Consider the following 12,647-nt stretch of genomic DNA (forward strand, 5'->3'; position numbering starts at 1 on the left):
ACCTAATATTAACCCATTACTCCTGTTTTGGAACAGGTGATTTCATTGCTAAAAGCAGTTGCACAATTCTTTCTCTTTTAGGATTAATTTAGAACAGGAGAATTATTCATGTAAATCGAAGAAAAAAAAAATCTCTAAAGGAAATCAAAATCTTACCAATGTTATTTATAAATTTTCGTTTAATTCAATTGTAGAATTACTCTTTCATTAGGGTACTTGTTAACTAAAAAATATTGAGTCTGGTTGTCAAGGACGAATATTACGAGGATGAATATTACTATAAAATGACGTCATTATACATGTTGCGTTTATTATGTATATTATAGTGTTTCGTAAACTTCTCATACTTCGCTGAAATGACATCATTATGCATGTTCCATATATTATGCATACGACAGTAGTACGTGATGACTTTTCTTACTACATATATATTTAAAGACTCCAAACAAAAATATTCATTTTTCATAAGCATTCTAAAAAATACATATTAATAGTGGTCATTACAAAACTCCTTGTATAATTTGTAAGTTAAAATAAAATTTCATTACAATTTGTGGGATTCCGCTATAATCCGTAGTAGGACAAAAAAGCTATTTTAACAAATAGCTGGCCAAGCACGATTTAAAAATAAATTCTAAAAACTAATTACAAAATAGGTTTACCATTTTATCGATAGTGTATTTTTAATCTGCTGCTCCTTAAAAATAATCATATGAGTGACCAAAACATTCAGTTTAACTTTTCCCAAAGGAATAGTACAAAAACAATTAATGAGTTTTGCGAAAGAAAGCATAGAGGCACAGAGGAAAAAACACGACGTTTTGAATTTGAAAAGATGAAATGTTCAGCTGCATGCATATACCTCGATTAAAGGAAATTCGCTTTGTAAGTAATTTCTTGCTGACGCTGTATTTTCTAAAAGAGATTCACTAAAACGTCACTAAGAACATTTTTACACTAAGTTTTGCAATTCTAAAACTATTCTAATCAATAAGGCTCTTCAATTCTAAAACCATTCTAATCAATAAGGATTTTTAATTCTAAAATCATTCCATCGAATAAGGCTCATCAATTCTAAAACCATTCGCATCAGTAAGGTTCATAAATTCTAAAACTATTCTCATCAATAATGCTCTTCAATTCTAATCAGTAAGCGTACCTCCTGAAAAGTGATCACAATTAGAAGAGTGAGGTGATAAAAGCAAAATATTAACTAATCAGGAATCACTATTCACCTATCTTTAATTATTTGCAAATAATTATTTTAGTCTCATAAAAAAGTTTCAGTCTCATAGAAAAGTTCAGACCAGAACTTTCTTCAACTAAACTCTCCAATTCTAAAATAGATAATCAAAATCAATAAACATACCTGGTGAAAGGTAATCAACAGTTTGAAGACTGATATGATAAAATCTTCACAAACTAGCATATTTTATTAATTATGGTGCGGATTCATGCTGTTAATTACCAGCAAATAACCATTTTAGACTCACTAAGAACTAAGAGTTTTATTGTTTTCTACCTTTCTCTTCCCTTGTTTATTTACTACGCATTAGCACACTGTTTTTCTAAATTCAATTATTTGGTTATTCTAATCCCCTTAGAAACTATTTGCCAAGAAAAGAAAATTATAAAATGTCAAAGCGGTAATTTAAACTGACAAACTGACAATACGTCTTATGGGGAATCGCAGTTTCTGTGCCTGTTCACACTAAAAAAAAGGTATCCTTAATACTGACAGTTAAACAGCTGCTAAGATTGAAAGCAATTGTTCTCTGGAAACGTTCTACAGAACTTAAAAATGCAAACGAATGTAAACAGTTACAGGAATTAAGTTAATTTTAAACGGCTACATTTCAGAATATTTTCCTGCAGTCAACGCCGAGGAAAGAAAAATCTAACTTATATAACATGTTTTACATTTAAAACAACCCATTTTACATTTACATAATTAATTTATTACTGTAACTAATTCTGTTGTTTTTTCCTAGATAAAAATAATAAAGAAAAGTAAGAAGTACTAAAATTGTAATAATTCCCAACTGAAACGTGTGCAATTTTCAATACACCTTATATTTATGAAAGTGGAGAGGTGCACAAAATGAATGAAAGGAAAATTGGTAACAAATAATTAATAGCAATAATTATAGTTTTTCGATCATTTATTATATTTGTCCTTGTAGAATTGAATATATTTCTTAGTTTTTTATTCATTTATTTAGAAATAATGATAGCATAGATTGTACTATTGACTTTAAAGTTCAATGGTACAAGCTATGGAAGCAGCTATACTGCGCTAAACTCCAATATAAAAATAGATACTAGCGTATTCAATATGGAAGAAAACAAAATTAAATTATGTTGTCTTTTTTAGACTTTTTTAATATTTTCCTGTCGCATTCTGCCACTAGTGTCACAAAGGGATAAATGCTTGAAAGGTTGTAGACAATACTTTTTAATTTCATTAAATAAATTGCATGAAATAGACTGTACTAATTTCTTATTAACTGTACCAAGTTAGATTTAAGCTAAATTTTATTCTACAGTACTTCTGACTCAAGAACTTCTTTTTCTTCTTCCCTACGTTTTATTTATTTTTCTTTTCTTTTGATTAAAAGCAATTCTAAAATTAGGTTAACTAGTAAGAGAGAAAACCGAAAATAGATGCCTACATTCATCTATCTTCATCTTTTTCAATATTTTCTTTCTTTTTGAAGAGCTGTTGATTTCAAATTTAAACAATTTAACACTAGAATGACGGATTGGATCAATTTGGGCCCCTCTCGTTTTTCGTTGCACTGTAATTCAAAAAATAACTGAACTGAAAAAGTTGAGTATTTCTGATTTTTCATAATTTAATCTAATTTTAGAGCCTATTTAATCACTCATATGTTAGCCTTATAGAAGTGTGTATATATAGAACCGTAATGACGATCGGGGACAGAGTCGCACCTTAGGTATTCTGGTAGGTATCCCAGACCCCAGGTAGGCTTGGGTATAAGGTACCCTTTGATAAAGGTACCTTAGTTGAACCGCGATGGCTTAGGGGATAGAGAGCTCTCCTTCCAATAAGGTGAACTGGGTTCGAATCCCAGAGATGGCAGGTCGATACGAATTCCTCATCCGGCTTGCACCGAACACAGTGCTGACGTAAAATATCCTCAGTAATAGACGGATCATGGGTGAGATTACCCTTGCCGTCAGGCTAACCGTGGGAGGTTCTCGGGATCTTCCTCCTCCCCGTAACGCAAATGCGGGTTAGTTCTATCCAAAAAGTCCTCTACGAAGGCAAATTTGTCCCAATACTTGATCCAGGAGTTCCCTTATCTTCTGGATTGGGTTCAAAATTACAAGGTTACGGAGTTGAACATCAGCAGTCGCAAACCCAAAAAATTAGATCGGCTGTTCAACGACGGTTATAAAATAAAATAACGTCAGTTCCATTAAAAAAAGTATTTCAACACATGTATAATTATTACTTATTATTATATAGTTGATAGATGATGATACAGATGATCAACCTCTATAATAGATTTTTATTAAACTAATTATGATTACAAATTAAGATTTTGGATCTCTAATTGGTCTACACACAGACAATCTGGGAAGTACCACATTGGGCCCTTTAGTCCTTAATCAATGTTCAGTCTTTCTAGTGCTAATACAGCTTTTAAAAAAAAATATAAAAACAGTTTTAGTCAGTGCCAAATTTTAGTTTAGAATTTCCCTCGCTTAATTGTATCTTGAACGCACAAACCTTGGAATCAAACTGTCTGCCCTATTCCCACCTTTAATTCAACGCGTCTCCCAGCTTTTATTTAAATCTTTTCCGGAAAGCTCAAGGCTAAAGGGGAGTTGGCCCATGAAATGAATGCTTTTTGGGATATTAAACCTGGCAACATGCCAAATATCCTTTCATTTTTTAATTTAGAAGTTGGCATCGATCATCATATTCCTTGACCGATAAAAGTACGAGAAAGAAATAATGTCCAAGTCTTGAAACTGACAACTCAACTCATTCAGTGTCGATAGGTATTTAACACAGATAACCTCCGCTATAGTATTTTTTTATTCTGTTATCTTATTTGTAAGCATTTATTTATTTTTTGAGGGCAAATTGTTGACGAAAACAGAAAAGATAAGAAGTTCACTGAATAGATATCTGCTTAAATTTTCTCAACTGTGTTTACGTTAATGTTTGCACTGGATGAGTAAAATATTTTTCAATGAACACGCGACTGAACTTTAATAGAAATAGCAAACGCTGCGTCACGGTTATCTTCAAAGGGCTCTCAATGCGGTTTTCTTCAAAGCAGATGCGAAAATATTTTTTCCTTCTGAAAAGCTACTTTAGTTCAGAAATCGATCTCATTAACCTACGATCTCTTAAATACTAGTGCGCAAAATACAAAATAGAAAAAAATAATTTTTGATCTAGTGATCGGTTTGTCAGGAAAATAAAGGAAATTTTAATGGTTCGTGGGGCTAATTATACTAATTAATTTGTCCAGGAGATATATTAAGGTACCTGAATCGTTAAAAATCGGACAATTTCTACAATAATTTTGAGTATTTTCTATTATATTTAAATTTTAGTTCATTAGCTTTTCAAAACCCTTCAAAATTTTTATCTCCGATATTCAAAAATAAAGTTTTTCTTTTTCCTAAGTAATGTTAACCGACGAAACTGATTTTTTTTTCTTTTCTTCTTATTGCTTGCACTATTTGAACCCTTATTTATTTGAATAAATTATATTTTTAAGAAAAATAGAATTCATTTTCAGAAATTAATTTTTAAAACATTTATTTTTTGTTGCCAGAATTTTCTTTCATTTTAAATGCATTTTCTGAAAAACTCCGATTTTGAGAAAATTTCTTTACAAACCACATTACAAAAAAAGTTTATTATAGAATTCTTTTAAAATTTGATTGTAGATTTTGTCTAATGTTAGCAACCTTTTCAAAATAAAGTTAGGGTCTAAGTGTGATATTTATCTTTTTTTGATATTTATGCATTATAGTTTGATGTTGAGCTGTTAGTGTGACGTAAATTTAAGCTGAAATTTGACCATTTTTTGAAAAATTTTCAATGAATTGTTAAACCTTACTTTAGATCTTTAATTTTAGGACTCCTGCTTATTAAACGTAAAATTAAAATTTTAATTGAGCTTTTTTTTAAAAAAATAATAAGTTGTGTCTAAACCAGTTGAATACCTGACTCATAAAGCCAGACACAGAGAACTAAATAAAAAAAATTTTTTGGCTGATTTTGAATTTTGAAAATCTTGAAAACATGGTCCCAACTGTTTAAGCAGGAAAATGCTTGAAAGTTGGGATCCCTTATGTTAATTTCACTTCCTCCCCCCCCCCTTCTGAATAGAATTAATGAAGTCGCTTTTATAAATTTCCTTTCGATTTCCTGAGAGCTGTTTGACCGATTTTGTCCACGTTTTGTTTCTTGTCTATTAAAATAATATACTTTTAATTTCATAATCGAATTTGGTAAAAATTTGTTTACAAAATTTTAAATTGTATTTCAAATTTTTACGACAATTATTGAATAAAATAATGAAAAAATCATTTAAAAAAATCTTTTTTTTACATTAAATTATTTTTGGTTATGAAAATTGTAGAATTGTGTGCTAGAATTTTTCAGTTAACTTAAAAAGTTCTCGAGATATGGTGAAAAACTCCAACAGTAAAATTAACGTTCATGAGTTAAAACAAACTTTACTTTCGACAACTCTCTAGACTAAACTATTGGAATCATATTTTCTAGACTGCAGCTATCCTTATCCCCCATATTTTGAGAATTAAAAATTAAAATCCATCTATAAAAAGGTATATTTATTCAGACAAAGTACGTTTTTGTGGTAGATTTTGTAACTTAAAATATCGTCTACACAAGCAATTTAGCGTATATAAGGTTAGTTTCTCGAATCATTAAGACAGACGTTAAAATCCAATCACTAAATCTAAATAAAAGTGTTTTGCTTTTTATTTTGCACACTTTACCTGACATAAAATTAATCTTTAAACCTAAGAGTTATGGGGTTTTAAGTACAACGTGTGCTATTTTAAGTTGTCATCATAGCTTGTTCACTTATATAACTTGAAAATATATCTATTTGTATAAGTATTATAATGACACACCATGGAGATAGTTTTTCAAAGATAATTCCAGGTAAAAAATAAATTTGGGTAAATATTTATTATTTTTTTATTATTTTATTTAATAACAGTCGAAAATCTTTTAAATGGTAGGGTATAAAAAATTTTATCCAATTTTTAAAGTAACTAGTTTTACATGGCAAAATACCCTACCATTTAAAAGATTTTCGACTGTTATTAAATAAAATAATAAATATTTACCCAAATTTATTTTAATAAAAAAATTAATTATTAAATAAAAATGGAACTATGTAAGACACTGTTTCAAAGGCAACCTACTGCACTAAAAATGCATTTTTAAAAATTAATTATGAAGAAAATTATATTGTTATATTAAGTTTAATTTGATTTTTAATAGTAATTTTTAATAGTAATTGATTTTTAATAGTAATACTTTTAGTAAATAGTTTGACAAATTGATCAACTGCAAGGCAGAAAATGATTTTGGAAATAGACATTTTACAAGTGCAATAAAAAGATAAAATTCCTTAAGTAATCAACATTTTGAATTTAAAAAATTTAAGTTGACTAAACATTAATTTTAGTTACATTCAGATGACAGCGAAGACAAAGGCTTCAGACAACTACTAAGATCACTAAAAAAATTTAATCTATAACTTATATTGTTTTAATTTGAATTTGGGCTGTAAAACTTTAAATCTATTGCTATTGTGTTTTATCAGGAATTCAGACACTAAAACTTTAAATCTATTATTATTTTTTTTAATCGTGAATTTGAATACTAAAGCCATAAATCTATTGATATTATTTTTTATCATAAATTTGGACACTAAAACTTTAAATCTGTTGACATTATTTTTATTGTAATTTAAATTTTGACACTAAAATTTTAAATCTATTGATATTATTTAAACAATGAATTTGGACATTAAAACTTTAAAACTATTGATATTAATTAAATCATGAAATTAAAACGTTTTAAATCAATAAATACCTGACTGAGGTAATCTTAAGAAGAAAAAAGTTTTTCAAATTAATTTAAAGATGAAATTTTACGTCATTGAAATGTAAATATTTTTAAAAAATATTTTGTTGAAAATATTTTTTTCCCTACAGGATAGTTACCACTTACATTTACACAAAATTCAATTTAATATTTAATTAGATTTTTATAAATTTATTTTTCACTAATAATTTTTTAATTGACTTTCTATCTTCTTTAGCAATTACACCCTTCTTTTTAATTACATTTAATCCAGGAGTTTTTTCTGAATTTTCCACTGAGTAAAAATAAGTCGAATTTAATTAACAAAAGCTTAAATGTGGTAAAAATTGCAAATAAATACTTAGCAAATATCTAATTTAGTAAATTAATGTGTAAATTAGTAAATAAATAACCCAATAAGTGATTGCGTTAGTAATTAATTCACGTTATTTTCATAAAGGCTAAATATTCGTATGCCTTAGTAATATTTCCCATTATTAAAAAATTGGAATAAATATAGTCTTAAGTGGCAATTAAAAGGAAAATTAAAAATTAACTTATCTGACTAAGCACCTTTTTTTTCGTAATTTGCTACATAGTCAAATGCACACCATTCCCACATTCCTTTTTACTTTGAATTAAAGCATAGGGCTTCTAATCTAGCTTTCCATCTCACTCTATTTGTGGCCAGATATTTTGTCCCTCTCCATGTATTTCTCATTGTTTTCAATTCTTTTACAATCCTCCTGCGTCAATTATTGTTTGGTCTTCCTCTTTTTCTTTTGCCCCTCAGGGTTCCAATCAAAAACTTGTTTCACTTTAAATGTTTTGGGCTTGCGTGGAACATGATCAATCCATTTCCATTTTTTTAAATTTCCTAATCAATTAGTTTCTGTTTTACTTTTCTAAGGATTTCTGCATTACAAATTTTATGGAACCACTTCATACGCAAGATTCTTCGTAAACAGTTGTTAATAAATACTTGAAGTTTCTGTTATGTTCTTTCTCTGTTATGTTCATGTTATTTTTTTTGCAGTTATATGTCTCAGATCCAAAGAGTAGAACAGATTTAACATTAGTATTGAAAATTAAACTTTTTGTTGAATTTGTTATATTTTTGTTTTTCCAGAATTTATTGAGAATAGCGTAACTGCATCGAACTTTGTTTAATCTATAAGGGGGTCGAAAAGTAATGTCTTTTGGTGCATTGGATATTTGTTATCAAGATTTTATTTTCAATCAATTCACCCTCGTTAGCAACAACCTTACAATGCCGGATCGAAAATGAATCAAAATACATCGGATAAAAATGAATTGGTTTTTAAGACTAACGAATATTTAATGCGCTGAAACGACATTACTTTCCAGTCCCCCTAACATTTAGCATATCTTAATCAATTCCCCCGTTGTTGTTAATTATACTTCCAAGATACGTAAAACTGCTTACCTCCTCTTACTTAGTATTTTCTAACAATATGTCATTTAATTGTTTAATTTTTAAGTTAAGCAATTAAATGACAATTTAATTTAATTTTCAAAACGTTAAAAATCAAATGTGTTGTCATGTAACTACATATGAAAGTGCAGCTCAGTTTTGCCAATTTACCAAAAATTACAGAAAAGTCCTGAGTGATGTACAACAGAAGCTGTCCACAATAGCTCTTCTCTCCACTTAACACTATTACTATGAAGTAAGCTTTTTTGACTTCATTTTGAAAAAACGAAGTCACTTAACAGTAACCACAAATTATTATTTAAACGGAATCTAATGAATCACTATTAAAGAAAGTACTCATCAAAACATGTTTGACTGCTAGGCAAGGATTTGAATAATTACTACCGGAGTTGAAAGACGATTATTATAAACATCTTCAAATTTCATGAAATAATCAAACTTGTTTTGGCGTTTTCAACCATAGAGTTGAAATACCTACTATCTCAACTCTATGTTTTCAACCCGCCTCTCTCACTAGCGATTCAACAGATTTGTAGATCTTTTTCCCCTCCTCCCTTAAATATTAATTTTCGAAAATAAATGTTAATTGTGAATACTTTTTTCATGCTTATGATTACGAAACAAGCAATATGGAATCAATCGTACTAATACAAACAATCGAAATAACTCAAATGTGACCGTTAAGAAGAAGTGTAATTTTTGTGATGATTAAACTGTGCTTGTAATCTATTTGTTAGAAATATATAAATACAAACTTGTCCAAAATGCATATTCAAGGCAAGCTTATCCAAAAATAAAAAATAAATAAATAAAGATTCCCCATACCATAAAACGACGATATTTTATTTTTATTTTTTGCGAGACAAATCTCGTATTAATTTCAAAACTTAAGTTATGCATCACTTAAAAAAATTCTGAGATTTTTTCACCTTTTATTTCATATAAGCTTAATAAAAGGGAAAAAAATTAAAGAAAAAATCATGGCGATTTATATAGTTTTTTTAGAGAAGAGATGGGATTCAAAATTCTGGTATAGTTTCAAACAATGGAACATAACCAAATGTCTCTTTTTTGTTGTTATCTGACAATATCTTCTGTGGTTTAGAAATATCTTATAGCATTAACCAAGCATTTTTACTATACTATGGGACACTTATTAAGAATGTTTCTGTAATAAAAGAAAAGCATTTAAAATGTTATACTTGTTTAATTACGAGTAACCAGATTAAAATACATTCACAATTAAAAAAAAATATCGATTCTTTTTAATGTATGCAGCCAATTAAAAGAAAAAAATAGCTTTAAAACCATAAACTGACCGACAAAAAAAAAAAATCGACTCACTTTTCGTTCCTTCCCTTTATCGGACAAAACCACAGTCCGAACGAAGTCGGTGACGAGCTCCGAACTTGGCATTATCGGACGGGCAAGGTGGTCAGCCCCCGGTCCGAAACGCGATCCCGCAGATGAGAAAACATTGGGATGAGGAGAGCTCAAAATTGGAAAGTCTTGAAGGTATGAACGAAGGTGAATTAAAGTATTCCGAATGATTCTCAAGAAGATTCCTCGTGCCAAAAGTAAAGCTATTTTCGTCGTTTTAGGTTGTATCTTTAGAGAAGGTGTAATCGACTCTGTCTTCTTCGGGTCTGAACTACTGAAGAACGTCAGAGTTTACTACCTGTGTTGAAGCAGCTGTTGATGAACTGCCTTCAAACGACAATTCCGGCAGAAAATGTCTTAAAAAAAAGTCATTTGATAATAGTAAATAAAGAAAAGTTGGTTTTCCCTGCGCATATTTTTGTGAGAAACTTTAGAATGCCTAAGCAATCAATAAAAATAGATAAAAATAATCAATCTTAAGGCTGTTTGAGCAACGTTAAATAAAATGCATGTTTTTTTTTTAAAAGAATTTTAGACTCCTTAAACAATCAATAAAAATGGATAAAAATATCTATTTTTAAGGTTGTTTAAGCAACGTTAAAAAAATACATATTTTTATAAGAAATTTTAGAATACTTAAACACTGACAAAATGGATAAAAATATCAGTTTTTAAAGCTGATTAAGCAACGTTAAAAAATGCATCTCTTCGTAAGAAATTTTCGAACTTTTAAGCAGTCAATGAAAATGGATAAAAATATCAATTTTTAAAGCTGCAAGGAACGTTAAAAAGTTCATATTTTTGTAAAATTTTTAGAACACTTAAAGAATCAATGAAAATGGATTAAAAATATCAGTTTTTAAGGCTGTTTAAGGAATGTGAAAAAAAGATGCATATTTTTATAAGAGATTTTAAAATACCTAAACAATCAATAAAAATGGAGAGAAATATCTATTTTTAAGATTGTTTAAGTAACGTTAAAAACGTGCATATTTTTATAATAAATTTTAGAGTGCTTAAACATTAATAAAATGGATAAAAATATCAGTTTTTTAAGGCTGTTTAAGCAACGTTAAAAAATACATATTTTAAAAGAAATTTTAGAGCACTTGAACAATTAATAAAAATGGATAAAAATATCAATTTTTAAAGCTGCAAGGAGCGTTAAAAAGTTCATATTTTTGTAAGAAATTTTAGAACACTTAAAGAATCAATGAAAATGGATAAAAAATATCAGTTTTTTAAGGCTGTTTAAGCAACGTTAAAAAATGCATATTTTATAAGAAATTTTAGAACGCTTAAACATTTAATAAAAATGCATAAAAATATCAATTTTTAGGGCTGTTTAAGCAACATTAAAAATGCATATTTTTCTAAGAAATTTTAGAATATTTTAACAATAAATAAAAATGGATAAAAATATAATTTTTAAGACTTTAAACAGCGCAAAAAAATGCATATTTTTGTAAGAAATTTTAGAATTATTTAATGGACGCGCTTAGTACTAATGCTTAGATTGAAGCAATGTGAAAAATAAGAGTAGAGAATTGCATGTTTTTTTTAAAACATTTCAGATTATTGTAAAAATAAATAAAATAAATGAAAATTACCTAAGTCATTTATATATATTTTTAGAATATGTATAGAAATGAATGGAAAATACACTTTGATATGCATTGAAATTAATATGAACAAATATAAAATGTATTAAAAAGTTATTTATATTATTCTAATTAAGTTTTTTAATATATTATAATTATATTAAAAATTTATTCTAAATTATGGGGAAAATATTTATTTATTTAAAAAAAATCTGTTTGCTCAAAAGCTGTAAAGTATTTTGTTTCATTTTCTTTAAAGGTATAATGTAACACAAATAGCTAAAAACGTAGTGTAAAATTTGAAAATTAATTCTAACGGCAGAACAAGAGCCCTATATTTTTTAGAAACAGTATGTTATTCGATAAATGATATTCGACACTCTGCTGTTAAATTCCACGTAGTTGCAGATCATTACAAAGGTTTCTACTACTGAACTCGTAGAAACCCACAAAATCTCAATTTCAATTTTATAAAAAAGAAGTTAAATTGAAAAAAAAAAAAAAAACAGGAAGAATTTGCAGATCACTGCAGAGATTTCTCTAATGTTCTTCCGCTAATGATATTAAATTTGCGGAAGAACAAAAATATTATAAATGGAAATTAATCATCTTGACTCAGTTTTGATCTTATGAACGGATATAAATTGTAATATCACGAAATTAAAGATACAATTTAAATGACACGAATCATTAATCATGATGACGTAATCACAATTAAAAAAATTCCTCAAGCGGGTTTAAGTCATGCGGACTGTTACAAACTTTTGTAAAAAATAGTTCCTTTCAACTTTTAGAAGTTTGAAAGTTCTTTCGTCTGATATTTAGTGTTTTTCATTATAATTCGGGCCACTTAATTATTATAATTAAACAGAAACTTTTAACCTGACATTTAAAACTTATTGAACATGAAATAAAAGAGCGTAATAACATAAAATCAAAATGTCGCCGGACTCTTTACTTAAAAATTATTTTAGCTGAAAACAAATTTTCAGTGTCATATTGTAGTATGTGAAATTTTAACAATACTTATGACTGCGAATTGGGGATTTTGATGTTTCGTGCTGTGAAAAAGATGCATCATAACATTCCAATA

At 28.0% G+C, this 12,647-nt stretch overlaps 1 protein-coding gene across 1 annotated transcript in view; it reads right to left on the reverse strand.

Annotated features, from left to right (window-relative positions):
• LOC107449843 (NAD(+) hydrolase sarm1) overlaps positions 1-10,233 on the reverse strand; it is a 70,988-nt gene extending 60,755 nt beyond the window's left edge. Inside the window, exon 1 of the mRNA XM_087157276.1 lies at positions 9,918-10,233. Within this exon, the coding sequence (XP_087013402.1) occupies positions 9,918-9,989 (72 nt within the window). The 5' untranslated portion in view covers positions 9,990-10,233. The remainder of the gene's footprint in view (positions 1-9,917) is intronic.
• Between the last annotated feature and the right edge of the window lie 2,414 nt (positions 10,234-12,647).

The sequence above is a fragment of the Parasteatoda tepidariorum genome, chromosome 2, assembly GCF_982258835.1.
Source record: "Parasteatoda tepidariorum strain Cologne lab strain chromosome 2, Ptep-v5.0, whole genome shotgun sequence".
NCBI lineage: Eukaryota > Metazoa > Arthropoda > Arachnida > Araneae > Theridiidae > Parasteatoda > Parasteatoda tepidariorum.